This window comes from Semicossyphus pulcher, unplaced genomic scaffold (genome assembly GCF_022749685.1).
Source record: "Semicossyphus pulcher isolate SPU_LCO1_2020_fin unplaced genomic scaffold, fSemPul1.0.p SCAF_5, whole genome shotgun sequence".
Lineage (NCBI taxonomy): Eukaryota > Metazoa > Chordata > Actinopteri > Labriformes > Labridae > Semicossyphus > Semicossyphus pulcher.
In genome coordinates this window covers 4,696,370-4,717,049 of record NW_027211726.1, presented here as the reverse complement: position 1 = coordinate 4,717,049, position 20,680 = coordinate 4,696,370, and the positions used below count along the sequence as shown (strand labels likewise).

General features: G+C 41.3%; 2 protein-coding genes across 7 annotated transcripts in view; one reads left to right on the top strand and one right to left on the bottom strand.

Annotated features, from left to right (window-relative positions):
- The window catches only part of fam131ba (family with sequence similarity 131 member Ba), a 60,396-nt gene extending 53,206 nt beyond the window's left edge, over positions 1–7,190 (top strand). For 4 of the 6 annotated variants that reach the window (XM_069682181.1, XM_069682180.1, XM_069682185.1 and 1 more), the window contains 5 exons: positions 979–1,134; positions 1,216–1,388; positions 3,504–3,638; positions 4,578–4,715; positions 6,094–7,190. In XM_069682181.1, coding sequence (XP_069538282.1) covers positions 979–1,134; positions 1,216–1,388; positions 3,504–3,638; positions 4,578–4,715; positions 6,094–6,324 — 833 coding nt within the window. In that variant the 3' untranslated portion in view covers positions 6,325–7,190. The remainder of the gene's footprint in view (positions 1–978; positions 1,135–1,215; positions 1,389–3,503; positions 3,639–4,577; positions 4,716–6,093) is intronic. The other 2 variants (XM_069682184.1, XM_069682182.1) reach the window with 2 other exon arrangements.
- A 5,970-nt stretch (positions 7,191–13,160) lies between these two features.
- The window catches only part of clcn1a (chloride channel, voltage-sensitive 1a), a 36,721-nt gene continuing 29,201 nt past the window's right edge, over positions 13,161–20,680 (bottom strand). Inside the window, exons 21-24 of the mRNA XM_069681228.1 lie at positions 19,084–19,128; positions 17,699–17,803; positions 14,288–14,374; positions 13,161–13,702 (exon numbers count right to left, since the gene is read on the bottom strand). Of these exons, the coding sequence (XP_069537329.1) occupies positions 13,172–13,702; positions 14,288–14,374; positions 17,699–17,803; positions 19,084–19,128 (768 nt within the window). The 3' untranslated portion in view covers positions 13,161–13,171. The remainder of the gene's footprint in view (positions 13,703–14,287; positions 14,375–17,698; positions 17,804–19,083; positions 19,129–20,680) is intronic.

Below are 20,680 nucleotides of genomic sequence, written 5' to 3'. Positions count from 1 at the left end.
CGTCAGCGATTCTGCAAACCAGCTGTAAAGGACTTTTGGAGGGCAGGCTCACAGCTGCACATTTCTGTCTATCACTGCCGACGGCTACTTACTCAAAACACCCAAATGAGAAATTCAGACAGCTTTTCTTTTAAATATCAGAATACATTGTGATGGAGCGTCGTGGGCTTGGGTAAAATAATTGACTTACAAACTAAAGGAAGAGTAATATTAAGGAAAGGTGTTGCATGAAAAGATGTTAAGAGGATTTCACTTTGTTGGAAAATAACCCCGCTAACAAACTCAATTTCCTCAGGCAACATTAGGAAAACCCATCTGACCTCGCAGGAAAAGACACATAACGTCATAAAAAAGTCAAAACAAAAACAATCAATTCTGTTGCTTAGCTTCTGGTTTTAATGGCTGCTGGAAAAGTAAGAAAAAACTCATCTATACCTGAACTGTCACAGCACAGAGTCAGACTGTGAATGGTATCTGTTGTCGTTCTTGCTGGTGTTTAGCAAAGCAAAGCGCTGTCCAACTCTGAGGGAGCCTGTAGGTTAGCACAAGGAGTTAGCCCTGCTCTCACTAACTGCACCATATGGGCTCAGTGCTTCATCTAGCATACCAATACACACGTACTGTAAACACACATGCACAGACAAATGGCATTTAAAAATCTACTAAACATCAGCTTCAGGACTGAGGGGATGTTTCTCCTCCATAGGCTAAGTGTTCTGGCTCCCTCTATGATTATAATGCTGCTGCAGAAAGACGGGCTTATCATACTCGGATACACTCACGTATATCTGTGTGCAGCTCTTTAGGAGCTTCTAAACTATGCTGATGATTATTAAATCAACAACTCACAGTCTGAGGATGGATTGAATTCTCTTTTCTTCGTGTTGCCTCTATTATTCTTAGTTTCTTTTCTCTTAAACGGTTCACTTTCTCCACCGTCTCACTCCTTCTTTCTCTCGCCTGTACTTCTCTGTACAGACCAGGTGCTCCATCACTCCTCTGCAGATGTCTGGCCTCACACCTACGTCTCACAGGGCCTGTACTGTCTGTCGTCCTCAGATGCCTGGGACCCAATCACTAGCCAGCCCTCGGGCGTGGCCTCGCCTGGAGGCGGCTCCTACATCATGGCCGCTGGTGAGGATTGAGGATTTTTTTCCTTATGCTCTGTCTATAAACACCTGACAATGTCTCTGAAGGGTTTTACGGTTGTTCCAGGTGGCAGCAGTGGAGCAGGGGGTACACCTGGTGAGGGGTATGAGGGGACAGTGGGCGGTTACCTTCAGCAGCACCAGACTCATCTCACCCTGCAGCAGCACAACCAACTCCAACAGCTCCAACAGCTCCACCACTACCAGCAGCAACAGTTCCTGCAGTACCAACAACAGCAGGTCAGGCCCCGCCGTAGTCTAATTTGTCCAGTCACAGTTTCATAATGAACCGAAGGGAAAACAGACTTAAAAAAAAGACGTTTGCCATGTCATCATCATTCATATAATACAACCAATTTGTTTATAAGAGCACACATTTCTAGCCTCTTCATTTTGGTCTCAAAGTGCACCAGATTGTTCCATTAACTTTATTCTACAAAAAAGGGCAATACGGGTCATTCATAATGTCGGCTATCAGGATCATACTCACTCACTCTTCATACAGTCAAAATTATTAAGATTTACAGACATAGTGAAATTCCAGACAGCACAAATCATGTACAAAGCTAATAATAACTTTCTGCCACAAAATATTCAAAAATTGTTTAAGAATCGAGAAGGGGGATATCAATTACGAGGAAAATACAACTTCAAAATAAACAAAATCCGTACAAATAGAAAAAGATTTTGCATTCTGTGGGGTGAGACTGTGGAACAGTATAGGTGAGGAGATCAAGCAATGTCCAAACATGCAACAGTAAAATATAAAGAAAATGTTTTCACGGGATACAGGGATGAAGTGGGGGTGTGACAGTCACTAGGTGTGCACAGGATACTGTTATTGATTATTATTTTTTGAATTATTGTTTTTTATACTTTATGTCATTATTAGTTGGTTCTTTTCTTTGATGTTGTGTTTGTTAGTGCTAGGTCCTTTTGTCTTAGTCCTTTTCTATAAATGAAGAATATATATGGTGTATATTTAGTATAAATCATGTTCATTATTACTATTATTATTATTATTATTATTATGATTGTTATTAATAGTAGTATTTCTAAGGAAGGATAGATTTATAGATTTATAAATCATCGTGCAGGGAGAAGGGGTGGGATTAGATACGTTTCGACTTCTTCCCACTCTTTTTTGAACAAACTTTTCATTGTCTGTGTTGTTGTTGTTTTCTTTTCTTTCTTTTTTTTGGTTCAAAATAAACTTTCAAAATTCAAAATTCAAATTCAATTCAAATTCAAAATGTACAAAATGTTCTTCCGGGGGAGAATGCCCCAGGGCCCCCCTGCAAGGTACAGACTCTCCCACCGTAGTCTAACTAAATCCTGTGGGAAACTGAAAGTAGTTTACAGTTAGCAAATGCAATTCTCCTAAATGTGTTATTTGCATCAACACTAACATGAATACAGGCACACACGTACGTACATACATGCGTGTTCACAAAGTATTAAGGTGCCTCCTGAGTGATCAAACTGTTTGACACAATGAAGTTAAACTTTATGTGACCTGTGAAGTCGTTGGATACGTGGGTTGTAAATAAGCTACAGACTTCCAGCTCTCAGGCTGCTGGGACGTTTTCTGCAAACAAATCGAACCATGATGAACTTTGACATCAAGTCTCTCAGCTTTCTTGCATTGGTACATCTCAGAGCTCATTAAATAACTGACTGTTATGAAATAATAACCTGAAAGGTCGGGGACTGTGTCTCAGAAAAGGTGAACTGATCCGTGAGCTTGTTAGCTTTACTGTGTATTATATGGTCCCCGCCCCTCCCCCCGTGAAGGAGACTATTGAATATATTAAATTACATTTATAAAAAAGCTTTCAATCAGTCCGTCAATTTTCTGAGCATCAGTCTATGCTGAAGAGCCTGAGACATTTCCCCAATGTTCCCTGCAGCACCCTCCCTGACTCATAATTGAGAGCGGTGTTTAAAGTAGAAGAAGACGATTATTAGAAGGAGGAGGTGAAGGGAGGTGAAGCAAATTAATAAAGCCTCCTCTTCCTCCAAAAGTCTCGAGCAAAGATTGCCAAAAACCGGAAACTACTTAGTCATGTTGTGACATGAAGAGGAAGTAGAGGAAGTGATGCATTTGCTAACGATGAAATTGTTTTCCATTACTGAGCAGCTGAGAATGTCAGGAGCTGGAGGGCTTTAAAATGTTTACAGTCTCTAGTTGGTGGACACATTTGGGTTCCAAAGAAAAACAAGCTTTTAAAATCAAGAAAAGTGAAAAATGAAAAACAGTGAGTCATCCTTTAAGGACAATTAAATCAGCTCCTTTTAAATATATTAAGCTTTTGTTCATGAACTGTCTCTTTCCTGTCCTGTCTCTGATTACAGTCGATGGAGCACAGGCCACACAGTGCCTCCCATTCCCTCCAAGCCACTCCCAACAGCACCATCCACAGCCTCGGTCCTCCCACCCACCCTCGGCTAGCTGACCTGTGGGGAGCTGCGCAGGTTGAAGCACACCATGTAGGCACTCGCCTGCTGAATCCAAATGGTCAGATTACAGACTTTGCGGACTAGATGACGGTTAAACAGATTCTAACAGAACAGCTAAGAGAATTTGCAAGGGCAGAGGGGTGCATGAGTGTCTATGCATCTACATTTAGTCACTGTTACAGAATGAGTGAACCAACAGGCAACATTGCAATGACAGCATGTCTTCTAATACATTTAACACTGTCTTGCTGTTGGAGGAAGCTAAGGTTTATCTTCTTTGGTCTCCTTTCTCAGGCTCGTGTCTTTTCTCAGGTGAAAAAAGCCGATTGTTAATATTTTGCAAAAGCCTTTTTGGTCATTTTCCATCATGTTTGGCTTTCATCCTGGCTAATCTGTTTTTGTCTGAATCTGGCTTTGTTTATATCAGCAGGCACATTTAGCACACATCTGTAGTGCAGTGAATGATGGGAGAAACTGCCAGGGGAGTCAAGAAGGTAGGAGACAGGCTGGAAATCTGCATGGAGCACTGCCAAAAGTCTGCATGACAGCCAAAAGTGGACCCGATGAATTTTGACAATGGTCATCCTTGAAACCGCCCAGTGTTCGGGGTAGCATGCTGTAAAGTCCGCAAGATTGCAACTCTAAGCATTTGGATTCAGCATCTGTGTCTGTTGTGCTTGTCTAAGTATCTGTCTTTTTTTCTCTGATGTCCTGCACAGGCGAACCAAGCTGTGGTCGGGACAGGGGAGCTCATTTTCTGCTTGTCCATCATCCTTTCTTCCCATCTATCTTCTTTGTCTGTTTCTTCCTTTCTATGAATGATACCAGCGACTGAAATTGAGGAGTCAATGTCATCTTGTGAATAATAATATGTTAAAATAATAGTGACCTGACAAATCTCCCTCCAGTTTAAATCCAGTGCAACAACAAAGGACAGGAATTTAAATCAGCAAACTTACCTGGTTGCAGGTTGACATCGTCGGGCAGCTGAGTGGACAGATGGCTGAAATGGTCGGAGGAGTGGTGGAGACAGTCGGAGAGGAGCCAGAGCCCGAGTCTGAGGGCATCCCAGAGCAACATGAAGAGGAAGAGGAGGAGCTGACGAAGGTGAGTTACCTCTATGGCCTCTTTGCTCCAAGGTCTGATAAAAAATAAAAAATCTCCTTTAAGTGAAACATTGTTTGTGCAAAATAAAATCATGATGATCATGTTTTCATAATAAATCAGTAACACAGCTAAATCCATCTTCAGCAGTTACTGGCTGGGCAAGAAAAGACTTCTTTTTGACAGGAAGAAATCTGAAGCAGAACCAAACTAATTGGTGGACAGCCATCTGATTCGATTAGCTGGGTCGAGAAAGCATGACAGAGAGAGAGACAGAGAGAGAGACAGAGAGTGATGGAGAGACAGTGAGAGAGACAGAGAGGGATGGAGAGACAGAGAGAGAGACAGAGAGGGATGGAGAGAGAGAGAGAGAGAGACAGAGAGGGATGGAGAGACAGAGAGAGAGACAGAGAGGGATGGAGAGAGAGAGAGACAGAGAGGAATGGAGAGACAGACAGAGAGGGATGGAGAGAGAGTGACAGACAGAGGAATGAAGAGACAGAGAGGGATGGAGAGACAGAGACAGAGAGAGAGGAATGGAGAGAGAGAGAGAGAGAGAGACAGAGAGGGATGGAGAGAGAGAGAGAGAGACAGAGAGACAGACAGAGAGGGATGGAGAGACAGCGAGAGAGACATGAGGACAGGGAGACACACTAACGACAAACACTGTGACAATAATACTAACAATAATACTGGCAACTATTATAATAGAGATATGAAGAATTTTATATTAATACATAGCACAACTGAAGTATGAATGATTATAACAATACAAGCAGTGTTAGGGTCATTTTTACTGTGTATTTATTTTCTCCTGTGCTGTAGTGGCTTTGATAACCTGCTGCCGTAACGCCACAATTTCCCAGTTTGAGATCAATAAAGTAAATCTATCTATCTATAAGAGGTCAAGCAGGTCCTGGTGGATTAGTAACAAGCATTATGCTCAGCGCGGCTCAGGCAAACAGTGTGTCCCTGGCGTTAGCCGAGAGCAGCATAACTAGGGGCTGGTGCATCGTAAGCCTGAGCCAGCCCTATCTAGTCTTACCAAAAAGAAAGGTTACTCTTAAAAGTCGAGGTGTTTGCCTCCAGGAGTGAAACCGGAAACTGGAAACCTTCCCGATAATTGAAGGCTCCGCCGCATATATTACTTTTGAAAAGTCCCATTTGATTAGGTTAATGCTGCAATCTGAGTTTCCTAACAACACATTCATCATTGACATTAGATTAAAAGGCAATTGATTAAAAATGTTCACAAATTGAGACTATATAATTAAGGACATGTGAACACTTGGCCAAATATAAAGGAGGAACAGAGCTTTTATTACCTATTATACAGCTGTACCATCAAGAACTGTCTTTTGAACACTTACTGTCATTACAGGTAGAAGAGGTTACATTAACCTTGGAGCCGGAGCCGTGCTCTTTGACCCCGTCCCCTTTGAGGGAGGACGCCCTCTTTACCAGAGGCTCAAGTCCAGGACTGCCAGCACAGACCAATGAATCCGTCAGGGAGAGGATACCGTTTGACGTCACGCCCTGCGTCGTCCAGTTGCTGGAGGAGAAAGACGAAGAGGGGGAGGAGGGCTCTATTGTTGTTGTTGCAACCAACTAAATCATAGGACCAGAAAAAAAACTGACAAAAACAGCAAATAAATACTTCAATAATCAATCAAGCTATTCTATCCCAACCCCAACACCCTCCCAACTATTTACCCACTTTGAGTCCAAGGAAATGCAAGAAGACTTTTTCAGACGTGGGATGTAATGTACACAAAGGAAATGCCAAGAAGAGACTAATACATATGTGACTATGAACACATAATATTCAAGGCAGACAGGAGACTTAACTCAGCTACTGAAGCTGTCTGAGTTTAAGATGGATTCAGAAAATATGTGGACCAAGAGGACCAAAGAACCAGGACTGAGTCTGACAGTGAACGGATTGATGTGTGGGGAAGAAGAGGAGAAAAAGGGCCTTGTTAAATATTCAGTGCAATACAACAAACATGGAATCAATAAGACTTGGGTAAAACAGTATTTGCAAATAATTCTGAGTGGTTGGATGAGGTTGCTTAGTACCAGAAGTAGCTTGGTGTCACACCTGAGCAACCCTGGAGGGAGAGGAAATTGACCTGGCCACAGGAAACTGATTGATTTGCTTATTGATGGATTTTTCTCTGAGACCTACCTGAGGTGTTCTGATGAGGTAAACGCGGTCCATTCTGATGCTCAGAGCGACCTGTGCCAAACATACTTGGAGTCATTTGCAAACACATGATCTGGACACAATCAAAAGAAAGTGCATGCTTTTTAACAGTGACCTAGCCCTAACAGTATAACACAGTATACAAAGTAATAATATATCAAATCGCTTTTTGTAATAAAAAAGAAAATCAACAAAATTATGTGTATTTGTATGAATGTAAGACTGTATGTATGTATGAATGTAGCTTTGTTTGTGTGTTAAATATATATATATTCTGGGAAAATGATCTTCTTTGTGCTGTTCTGTTTCACTAGAGTGCACACGCATACATATGCCAACAACTGAGCACATTCAGAACTTCATTTACTCATTAACCTCATTCTGGGCAAAGCCTTTGCAGTCAAATTGCAAATATCATCACTTTCCAAAAGCATCCTCACTCTCATTGTAAAATTGAAATAGGTCTAAAAGAACTAGATACAACAAATCACCCACACACAGAATAAAGCTCTGACATTCAGTCTACATAGTTATAATACAAACAGACGAACAAAGACGAGGAAAGAAAGGAGCATGACCTAAACGTCCAGTTGCAGGTTTTCCAAGCTGCCGTGTGAAGGTCAGATGTTTTCTTCAATGAGGTGTGTTCGTTTTCTTGTAGTCATCAAAAACACTTTAACTTGTCGCTACAACAGCCTCATTCATTAAATTGGGCCGTTAAGACTTGAACACAGAGAAGTGCCCTTGTTGGTTCAAGTGCTTTTATCTTTTTGAGTTATTTGGAGGCTTCCTGTGAGCCTGCTGTTCTGCTTTGGTTCACAAAGTCAGCGGTGTGGTGTGTTTTTGTTAATGCTATTTAAAAACATCAAAATACATTTGAATAAAGAAAGAAAGGATCCATAATAGATGAAGTCATTGAAAGCTCCATGCTTCATACTTCATATGAAAAGAAGACGTATGTGGTTGTGAGTTGGTCAAAGAAAATATCTGTCATAACTGTATGTGTGTTAGAGGAAGTAAAAAAACTGAAAGGTAAATAGCCTTACCTTGGCTTTTGCAAAAACATCTATGTGACATTATATCAAAGACTTACTACACTAGCTTCTTTTCACAGTCTAATGTTTGCATGTAATGTGTGCATTAGAGAGAATGGTAATAATGTGTTTAATTGTATCCATTTTGGCACATATTTGAACACTACAGACAGAGAGCAGGGTTATTATTATCATTAGTTCTTTGTTTAAACTCTACGAAAGACAAAGATATGCATTGAATTACATGCAAAATTCTAGAGGGTAAAAAAAGGAGCATGGCATCGGTGACAGATAGTTGGTTGTCTTGGGCTGGACCCACAGGAAATGTTGAGCATCGACAGTTTATTTCCTGCCTGCTTGTACCTTCTTGTGAATGGGCGGAAAGATGAGCCCTTTTTACACTGCCAGCCGGCACTGGACATAGTACCAGAGGCGTAACAGAGGCAAAACGGCGTCTGTGTAAACAGTGGAGCCAGCAGGGCGGAACAGCGCCGTGTGTGTGAAGCATGCGATGTTTGTTTATACCTCGTGCATGTTTTGCTTCCACAACGCCACAACGCTAAATAAAAACACCCACTGAGGCGGCTTTATGCCGGCGTTGCTTGGTCCAATGTAAAATGGCAATGGCGGCATGACAGCGGAGCTTCGTTACGGCGCTGAGGCGGAACCACAGTGAAAAAAGGGCTACAGATACAAATATATATTGTTTTTGCAAAAGCCAAGTTGCGGCTTTGCGATATTATATCAAAGACTTACTACACTAGCTTCTTTCCACAGTTTAATGCATGTAAAGCATGGATTAGAAAGAATGGTAATAATGCCTTTAACTGTATCCATTTTGGCGCATATTTCAACACCGCAGACAGAAAGCAGGGTTACAATTATCATTAGTCGTCTGTTTAAACTCTACAAAGGATAAAGAAATGCATTGAAATACATGCAAAATTCTAGAAGGTAAAAAAGACGCATGGCGTAAGTGATCTTTCAACACTGGGGGCAACACAGGTAGTTGGGTGTCTTAGGCTGGACGCCCAGGACATTTGGAGCATCAACCTGCCTTCTTGTGAATGGGTGAAAATATAGAGAGAGACAAAGAAAGTATAAATATAGACATAAGTTCAGAACATTTGAAGCCTGATAATTTTGTGGTTTATCAAAGAAGAGTATGAACTAAACTGCAGCCTGGAGTCTCAGTTACAGAGTGACGGCTGTCTCAAATGAAGAAGTCCTCTGCAGGATGAAAGTGCATCAGTGGATCTGCATAAATTATTGTAATGCATTTGACCATCCTTATTGCTTCCAGAATTTGGCAGCAGCCATATTCTCCCAAACTCAGTTGACGCCTATGCACAGGGTGGTGTATTTAACAGCTTTGTGAAAATGTGGCTGCAGACACATTAAGAAGTAATCAACCATTACTGTGACATTGCTCTTAACATAATCTCTTCTCAAGGTTTCTACCTACAGCTGCTGGAGAGGACGACTTGCTCTATACACTCCAGTGATCATGACCCACCATGTCCCTGACCTCTGTGATCATCATCTGTCCTCTTGTTCATGTCCTAGCACACCGTCCACACTCACATCTGCAGATTGAGAATTTAAGCAGCTTTTTAAGTGGAAGTGAAACTTAATGTAGTATTTCTGTCATATAGAAATAATTGAAATGTCAGTGATGCTGCATAATTACACCACTGTTCAATCACTTTAATGCTTCTGTAGAGTCGATGCAAATCAGGTAATAGAAAAGATTTCTTCCAAAATGAGATGGCCATCATTTTCAATCCCTCACTGCACAGTGGTCTGCAGAGGAGCTATAACCACATGCCTCAAATGACTCTAATTTCAAAATGACGTCTTAGAGATAAGCACCTATTCTTACAAAATAATATGAGTTCTGAACACTACATCTAATAGGACAGTCCATCATATGCTTAAATACTACTCTTTTTTTTCTCCAGCTAAGTATGTGCTAGGTAACGTTTTTTTTAATGTTTTTGTCATATTGGAATGTTTAACCTTTTTTAAGCCTCTCGTGTGATTTCTAAAGTAAAACTCTTTTCTTGCTGTACCTTGGGAGAGTTCAGTTTCTGGTCCAGTTCACTGAAAAATGAATCTGTCTCTCTGCAGATAAATGTGCTGCCTTTCCCCTGCCCTGGTTTGCCCTGGGTAAATAAAGGTGAAATTCAAACACATGAGCACCAAACGTCAAAGCTTTTCACTTAAGAAAACTTTATTTTCACAGTTTATAAACCTTAAGATGATTTTGAGTCTACTAAAAGATAAAAAATAAACACATTAACCACAACCACAGACGGACAAACGCTTCAGAGCCCCCTTTAGAAGCAGACCCACATTTGAATTCACACAGACACAAAGAAAAAAAAAGCTTTTTGTGAAATCTGTAGATTTAAAGACTTTAAGGAAGCACCTGAGGAACTGAATCCAGGAGGTAAAGACAGAGATAAGAAGCCGAGATGGAGTGATTAATGAAAAGAGGTGCACCCCAAAGAGAGAAGTTCAACAACACATGAATGCAAATATGAAGGTAGTAACTGAGCAGCTCTAATGATGTGTGGAAGCCCCCCGCCTTATTAAAGGGTTGGGGTTAAATAAGATTTAATCTTTAGAGTTTCATTTTGTAGATGTAGGTTAAGAGTTAATTAAGAGGCTAGAGGGTGAGCAGAAAACTTTGTGATAACCTTTCGATTAAAATGTGGTCGCGTGACAGTTCTCATTTTCAAAAAGAGCATCATGTCAAAGTGTCACATAAAGCGCTGAACTCACAAGAAACAAACATCAGCCCTGAACCCCTGCACTGCTTCTAGTCTCTTTGAATTCGTGACTGCTTTGGTTGAGTCTCTGCTCTCTTTCATGTCTTAACAGTCATTTGTTTGCTGTTATTTTCCTGTATAAAATAAGAAGAGAAAGCTAATCCATTTTCAATCGGTCACAAATGTCTAAAGAGCAGCTGCTTTTCCTTGGTTGTCCTTAAGTTTGTTGATTTAAAGTGTAACTGCACCCACTGCACAATTTTGAAAAATGCTCAGAGTGGGCAAGGGGCTGAGAGGGGGGTGGGTGTGTCCGGCAGTTCAGTGACGTCCCCTCCCCTGGGCAGAGAAAAATGGAGAATGACACAGAGTCACAAGGCACATATGCCACAAAGAGCTCTTTTGAGGTGGAGGACTTCTCCTCTCCAGAGTCCCCTGAAGAGCACCTTAGTGTGGTGAAGGACCGTGGTGGTCCCGAGCCCTATCAGTTCCCCCACTAATACCTGAAGCCGGAGCTTTCGGCAAGTGCCGATGCGCCAACCGTACGTGCAGCCTGTTACAGTTATTTCTGATTCTGAAGAGAAAAGGGGCGCAGTCTCTGACTGGTAACGTAACATTAGCTAAGGCTAATGTACAATGTGCTAGCAAAAATAGTGTAAACTCTAGTGAATGATATGTCTTTATCAGGATATATTTGAAAATGAGCGCGGTTTCACAGACTCCCTCTCAAAGACGGGGTGTACCGCCCACCTCTGATTTAAAGCAATAGATGGCGTGTTTGAGCCATTTTCAACCCATGAAATACCGTTTTTTATAAATTTGCTAAGAGTTGTCAATATTAACAACAGCATTGATGTGTTTCATCACAGTACAGCAATATAATTTAGATTACAGCTCAAAAAACATGTTTAAGTGTGCAGTTACTCTTTAGGTCTCACATGAGCAGCCTTATATCCTGAATAAATCCCATCCTGACAGTTCCATATTAAAGAGTTTGGCTAATGAGGTCATTTATTAAGATAATTAATGCATTAGCTGCCAAATCTCTCTCTGTCAACATACATCATCTTCGTTAAACATACATGACAAAATGTCAGCTGTCAGTCAGTGTCATGAACGTCATCCATTACTTTGTAATTATCAATGTGTCTGGAGCATGATGGAAGTGGCATTATGGATTGTACACCTCCTCCTGTTGCACATGTGTTTGCATATCTGTGTGAGATCTCTTATTCATCATATTCTTTGGTCTTTTGAAGAGTTATTTTTTGTTAAATCTGGAAGGTGTCCTTGTTGGTAAAACTGGGAGAAAAAAATCTGCAGTGGGGGTTCGGCTGTCGTCAGCCGCCTTTAGCTGCACCATCTATCAACTTAAGCGTGATGAGATGAGCTCTGAGGCTGCATCCACAAGGTCAGCACACAATCTGGAGGGCGTTTTGGGGCTTTGGCCAATCTTCCACAGCGGACTGAGCAGCTCCATTAGTCCACTGTTATCCAGACGGTCTGTTGCCATTAAAAAAAAATCAATATCTCTCGTCTGATAAAAAAGCTTTTTTTAAATACAAATAAATGATGAGGTAACGAAGAACTACTGTGCAGGGGTTCACTGGGTGCACTTGTGGTTCAGGCAGCGCAGGTTTGGATTACTGTTCAACATAGGTTACTATCTTAAAGATAAATGTCTGTGAAGTCACTACCTATCGCCGAATGAGGTAACACAATGGTGATTGAGCCTATGGCTCACTGATAAAGCCTTTGCATTTGCAGTATATAGTATTACTATACACAAGCAGCAGTTAGTGACATGTTTTCCATCACCCAGCAGTGGTTGGTCTGCCAGAGAGGGAAGGCGGAGCTAAGCGGCTGCTTGTGGCTTAATGGTACATAACTGTACATACTGGGTTTTCAAATGTTTTTTTAACCTTGACATATGGTCAGATCTCCCTCCAGATTTTTAGAACACATTGTCCTTTCAGTTGCTGATCAATAGAGAAGCGTTGACATGATAACAATGTGTCAGACATTATAACTGCAATTGAACTGTATCGCCCGAAAATGACCGGCATGTGAATATGGTAAACTACCACCTGACGCACAAAAAAAGATCCTGAAGGAAAGTGTCATATTGGCATCATCTATTTAAGCTGTTATGTGTCGAACACTTGAGAGTGTATGTGTGAAAAACATAAGAAGAGGTGATGCAGGACAAGTATCAAAAACACGGACATACGGAGCGCTGAAGGACGGACAGTGAGGATGAGGTGGGCGGGGCAGAGAAAAACGCTGTTTTTTATAAAGTAGCTTTAAGGAGTTTTGCTTTGAATCTTTGCTCTGCCTTTGAGGAGACAAAAGAGGTAAATGGGCAACAACTTAAGAACAAAAGAAAAACGCTCACACCATTAAAAAAGTTTTCCATTATAAAAAACATAAACATCACTCCAGTCTAAGCTAAACCATTGGCTCATCATCACTGTCTTCATCCCCCTCAAGGAGTCTCTGTAGGGTTGTAAGGGTGGAGAGAGGGATGGAGGGGGAAGGAGAAGGAGGAGGAGGAGTGGAGGAAGAAGGGACAGGGGGAGGAGTGGAGGAGGGAGGGAGGGTGAGGTTGCTGTTGTAGCTACAGCTCATACTGGTTGAGCTGAAGGCCCCTGTGCAGCTGCTGCTGCTGCCACCACCGCTTCCTGCACTGCCGCTGCTGCCCTCCTCCACCTCAAGCTTCACACCCTCAATCCACACCTCTGTTTCACTCTCTGGCTGATGATGTTGATGGTGGTGGTGGTGGTGGTGAGGGGGAGAGGGGGAAGGAGGCTGGGAAGCAGTTGGAGCAGGGGGAGAGGGTATGGAGGTCGGAGAGGAAGGAGCAGTGGGAGAAGAAGGTGGAGCTTTAGAGACAGAGTTGTTTTTGATATCGCGAAAGCTCGCAAGAGGAGGACGAAGCCGGACGCCAGAGCGCGTGGAGCCCTCGATGGCCTTCTGGAGCTGGAGGAGGGAGGAAGGAAGGAAAGAAGGATAAGGAGAGAAAAAAGGGGATTGGAGAAGGAGACAGGTGAAGTGTAAGAAAAGGAAGACAGAGGGAACAACACAAGTAGATTGTAAGCAAAAGTATGAGAAGACAGTGAGAGAAATTGATGTGATGGGATGAAGGAATCGATAAAGTAAAGAAAGAAAAGCAGAAGAAATGAGGTTTAGGAGGGGACGAGTGACAGTGGAGACAGATATGTGAACGAGTAAAGACAGAGGGAATGAAGTATATCAAAGAAAGCCTGAAACATACAGAGATGATATTGATTATGCTAACAGAGTACTATTACATAATTGAAAAGCTTTATGAGACATCAAGCAAATCTTTTTTTTACCTCCCAAAGTCGAGACAAAATGAGAAGACTTCTGAAAGTTGAGTGTATTAAAAAAGCAAGAGGGCTTTTTCTGGCTCAGATCTTTGGGAATCTAATTAAATTGACTGCTTCGCCATCGTTTCAGGTGAACTTCATTAGACAGAATCGAGCCGAGAACACCAAACAACACAAAAAAAGGACTAGCATAAGCAGAAATAAAGTTTCTTACCTCTTTCAGCGCCACTACCCCAACCAGTTTGCCGATACTGGTCACATAGGCATGGCTGAGCCCCAGCAGTGAGAATAAAGTGTGGGTCTGTGGAGTGAAAAAGGTCACACATCACATTATGACAAACTTCTCCATCTCAGACCACGACGGCCTTTTACATCTGTCTGTGAATCCAGACAATTTACGGGCTCTGTACTTCTCTGTCAGCTCCGTCTAGACACAATGTCAAAGAGACAGAAAGATGAAAGCCGACTGGCTCAAGGCTCCAAATGAACCACAGAAAGAAAAAGTCACTTGCCGTGTTTTTCTGCACAAATTATTCAGTTCATATCCCGGCTAAGGTCACACTTTGGATTACCTCTTTGTATGCATCAGCACACCACCACCTCTAAGCCCCCCTTTGCACATGAATAAGCAGAATATTCTGGATATTACCATGAGAATGAAATCACATTGATGACAAAATAAACCAACAGCAATGGTACAAGCTGTTTACACACTTCAATATACAGTATATATCTGCAAATCCTGGATCCCCTTTAGATGTGTCATAAAAAGGTGAGAATTGTTTAATTGAAACACTGGAGGGGAAAAAAATTAAAAAACAAAAACCAAAGTATAGAAATCTAACAATGGCAATACAACACAAATACAAACAGCTTTGGAAATCATAACGGGTCAAGTTATCGAAGCAAACATTAGCTAAACAAAATGAATTAATCGAGCTGCTGTAAAAACGGATTTGGTTATATTTAATCTGGTTGGTTTTACTTACACAAAGAATAGAAATGACACAAAACTGTGCTGACGTTTCCTTTCAGTATTGAATAATCAACATGTCATCAATGTAAACAGTTGGACGACGGTAGTAGCTTCGAGCTCATGGTTGGAGCTGGTTATTAGTTTTGGTGTGACTCATTGATGACTTACCGTAAAATTCAGTGTACAAGACGCACTTTTAATACTGTTTTTTCTTCTAAAAAGTGGGCTGCGTCCTATATACTGGTGTGCCAAATATATTCATATACAATGCAGAGAGAGGTACCGTATTGTGTTATGGTATTTTACCCAGACGATGGCGCTTTAATCGAGCTAAAGCTTCATCACAGACATGCGACGTCATGATCGCCAGTGCAGCCGCCACCCTCACAACAATCATCGGGAGGTAGCAGGACTGCAAAGTTGACATGTTAAAAAAAAAAGGGAAGGCTTTAATTTGTGTGTGCTTTGAATGTGTTTCGAATGAAAATTAATTGAAATAACTTGTAAACATGTTTTTTTTATACATAACTATAGAAAACCTTTTCTCCCTCTGGGATACCCCCTAAAAACAGAGGTCTTATATTCTGGTGCGACTTATATTCTGGATTTTACGGTATGTGGAATGTAAAACAACTGTGGCCTCAACAGTGACATGATACAAAAGTTGCCTCTGCATTCATGCTAAATAAACAGAAATTCACAGACTGTCAGTTCACACGGTCTTACAGAAAAGAAAACATGAGGTTTGTATCAATGACTGCAAACACATGGAGACTTTTTCATCTCGTACAAACAAAAAGCCTCCATCTACTGACAACAGTTAATAAGAATTCTGTCCTCATTCAAAAACTGAATAAATCCATGTCTTCAGCTTTAATGTACCAGAGCATTCCTCCCTCTGTCAAGGTTATCCACACCCTCACTGAATGAAGTGTTCCAGAAGTAAATAACTTAAAGAGCCGAGTGTGGGAAATTGACAACTGCTCGAGGTGCTAAGAAACTTCAATCATATGCGTATTTGCTTGTATAATACCTGTAATAAAAAGCATAAACTCTTAGTCTATGCACTGAAAGCTACTGCAGGCTTCACATCCAAGTAATTTCATGCAAATCATAAAATAATGAATCACACATTTGAATGAAAATGGAGGAAAAATTACAAAATTCCCTTTCTTTGAATTCTTTTATGTTTGCTTAAGATATTTTTTCCTTTGTTAGAATAAGCCCAGGCTTCTAAAGAGTGGCTGTTACTGTGTATGAGCTCTCAGTCATTGGAACAGTGTCTTTATGCAGCTGGACACTTTAAAAAGAAAAAAGCTGGACTTGTGCTCTTCTCCACCTGCCTGCTCAAAAAAACATCCAACAAATGCAAGTTGGGAATTATTACTTAGCAACAACAACAGACACGTAGTTACCACAAAAAACTGCTGATTTAAGAAGCACCTGGTGTCCAGGAGCCGTAGTAACAGGGGCTAATATAACTGATGTGTCCAGTGAAAGTGGTAGTGAGCATTTAACACTAAAACTTGAATCAATACTAACCTCAGCGGCACATTCTTTGTAATGATATCACAGATGTTGGACTTGCCCCGAGAGAAAACAGTGTCCTTCAAATCACCCTCAAGTTAATATGAAAAAAACAAATCAAAACATTTTCCCTTGCTTGGTAAGATCAAATTTAGATTTAAAGAGCAGCTCCAGTCATGTTTTAAGACATAAAATGCTCTGCTTGAAATAATTAATTGTGTCTGATATGTTTTTTTCCGCAAATTCAGACAGACCCTGCCATGGAGATGACTGCTCATGTTGTCCCTGATATGTCTCGTAGCACATGAAGAACACCACATGGAGATGTTTACAAGGTCAAACACTTGATTTTCACTGGAGGGGGTCTTTAAGGATAAATGAAATAATCTTACAATCTTATTGAAATATTTTGCTAACTGTGTAAGTTAAATGTTGACTTAATTCTGTAAGGGTAACTTGCGGAGAACTGTGGAGTTTTTATGAACACGTGTACTTACTTGTTTTTACAACCTTAAGCCATCCTCAGATTTTTCTTTTCCATATACTGAAATATCATTGGTTCACGTGTTAAAGGAGAAGTTTGTTATTTTTAAACCTGGGCCCCATTTGTACAAATTTGTGTGTCGAAATTGTTATACGACAAGAAAACACTCTTATAAAGTTGCTCGATAACCACTTTATTGGCAACCGCCATGTTCACCACGAACACTTCCAACAGGACAAAATTACATCCGCTGAGACTTCAAAATAAAAGCTTCCGTTTTGTACTCTTGCATATCTGGTAACATGTGTAATATATCACACACACCGACAGGCTCAGATTGTTACTCCAGGTGTCCGACAGCATTACGGAAACTATCCCTACAGAGGCCACCTATTGGACAGTTTTTGTTCCTAGGAGTCATTTCAACACCCACATTTGTACAAATAGGGCCCAGATTTAAAAATAGCAAACTTCTCCTTTAATACCTGTATTCACATTGTGTCCTGATCCAACATCCTGTTATCATAGAAACCAAATTACAGTAATAAAGCAAGGTGCTCTTAAACAGCTATTTAATTGTGATTTAAACATCTGCTGACCTCTGTGCCGCCTCTTTATCTCTGTCTTTCCACACCAACCTTGTGTAATGATGTTCTCTCCACCAGCTGGAAAGGGGAAGGGTCCACTCGTATCTCATCGATTTCCATCGGCTTGTCCATCTCCGCCTCTTCCCACGCTTTGATCTGCAGCAGCCAATAAGAAACAAGGTCACAGAGGTGGATGGGCTGGCATTAGTTCAGAGTCACTCTCAGAAAATCCCTTCCACAAACACAGCAGAGGAAAGGATCAGCATTTGTTTTTATGAGGGCTGACATACATACTACATATGATAAGGAAACATTATTAAAAATGGGATGAATATAAAGGCGTGTGTGTTTGTATTGTCTGTGTTTGTCTGCAGGAGGACGATGTAGTTAGCAACTACTGAGTAGAGTTCTGGAGCTGTAAAAAAAACCTTGTAACCCTGTGCTGCGTCCTTGCATGTCACCGGTCTCCCCCCCTGAGATTTAGGATGTCTGACACCTTTTAGCCTCTGTATAGATTTTACCTACAAGCCCCGGCCTGCTGTGACAGGGGCAGCAGTCTGGTAGGATTTACAGGGGGATGTTATGGGGCGTTTCGGGAAAAGTGCCAGGCAGAGCAACAGAGAGCGGCAGACAGGAGAGGACTGGAGGGCACAACATTGTTAGGGTGCTCTCAACACAAAAATGTGTCACATTGAACATTCTGGCTGTGTTCACACTGCAGCTACAAAGTGCCCCAATTCTCAATCTTTATGAATGTGACACAGATCAGAACACCTGTGACCTACATGTGAAACAGATTTGAATGCTAATATAGAAGTTTACCAGCATAGACCTCATGATAAGTAAAACTTTGAGCACTCAACTGACTCTTCACATAGCTTCTCCCTTGAACAGCCACTGTCCAATCCTATGTTAGCAACCGTAAGGCACGGGAGTGCTGAATGCTGAAACAGAGTGCATATGGAATCTGCAAGTGAGACAGCAGATATCCTCAAAGTTTAGAGGGGGGGAGGTGTCATATATTTCACTTATCTGAAGCCAAGGACTCGAAAGGAGAGATGTCAGACATGGATTAAAATTTGTGGAAGACCTCACTCACAGCTTAGATCAACAAAAACTCCTTCATTTGCTCTAAGGCAAGCTCTAACTAACTTGTGTTGGATAGGTTTGGTTTTATACTCTCAGATATAAGACTTCTGATGCTGTGCCAATACAACTGAATTTTGACTGTGTTGCTCACAGCATTGGAAATTAATCAACAGACCCTATTGACCGTTTTCTTAGGCAAAAAGTCACACCACCTTGGTAACTTCTAACAGGATAAGAAATGTTGGACTGAAGCTTCGGTGACTCAGCAAAGAGGAGTGAGCGTTAGATTACCCGGCTCAAAACAATCAAGTCCACATTTCTGTAAAACCACACAAACCATGCCATACCTCTTCTGGCGTCATTGTGTCTGACAGGGGAGGAGGACAGGGCTCCTGCAGACACAAAAGGAAGAGACAGATGAGAGATGAGACATTTTTATGAGTGGTGTTTAAGAAACATCCTCTGTCACTTCTGTGCCTTTGAGGTGGATGAATCAGATGTCACCTCTAAATCCAGAAAAGCTCATCTGAATCCTACAGGAGGGGAGGAAATATAAGACACTCAAAGAACTGCCCTGTTTCATATTGCTGAATACACTTAATCAGAGAATTCTATATATGAGCTGGTTTTAGCATATACTTTTGGGTTCAAGTTTTCCAGCCATTATGTGAGCTTTGAACTGTCCTGTCAGATCCAGCAGCTTTATGAATAAACTGGATGCAGAAGGTGATTCAGGCCTGTTGTGACCCGTTTTGTTGTGAAACTACATTTAGTTTTAAAAACAAACATCAACTTCAGGACTATTGGTTAATGCAGTGATTCTCAAACTGTGGGGCACGCCCTCCTGTTGGGACGGCAGTGACCGCTCCTGTGTGTTTTTTCAATTGGAAAATGTAGCAGGCCGAACTATGTTTTGATGTCGGACAACCCGGACTCATTTCTCACAAACGCGTTGCCCTGGTGATTTCCATGACAGATTTCACATTCAGACGCACACAGAGTGCCTAGCATTGCCAAAGGACAAATATATTACAGCGGCGAAAACAAAAACAGCTGACAAGTCAGATACCAACAAGACGACGTCGGCTGACGTTAACGCTGACCAGGCGCCAAAATCCAAGAAGTAAATATGAAGACGCTTATCTTGCACTTGGATTTACAGCAAATATGGTAGGAGATGAAGAGAGACCTGTCTGTGTAATATGTCTGAAAAGTCTGGAAGCTGCAGCAAAAATCTGTTTGTTGTTTTTCTTAGCACTGATTGAACTTTACTGTTCTTGTTCTGAAAAAGTTATTGCACATTTCATATAGTTCTATTTGAAAAGTCTGATGGAGCAATTGAAGTGTTTTTTTTCCTTTTTGCACGGCAAATTACTTCACTAGAAAAATGAATGGAATATACACGATCTTGACTTTCTTTCAATAAAAGTGTGAAAATTTTGTTGGGGCGGGGGGGCCTGGAAATTTTTCTTTCTCCAAAGGGGGGCATGACCGAAAGAGTTTGAGAACCACTGGGTTAATGTCTGTAAAGCCCGTCCCTGATGTCTATGCCCAAATGCAGCTGAGGTTTAAATGTTTGATAACCAAACACCTACATTCAAATGAATGAACGGTTTGACAGTTTTACAAGCTCCCCGTTATTGCTTTCTCACTTTTACAAAACAGTAATTACCCCTCTGCATTCTGTGTAAATGTATTAGCCTTCTCATTGTTTATCATTGCAACCACAGAAATAATACCTATGCAAGAATTAACAACATGCTGACACTATTGCACCAGCCAGATCACATTATAAAGGTCAGTATCTGGTTACCCGCCATACAGAAGACAAATACCTGATTCACAGCCAGAGTTCAGCCATGGTTCGGCCTGATTGCCGCTGTTGGCAATTTCCTACTGTGAATCTATTTGATATTCAGGACAGCAGAATTGCGGCTCGCTGCT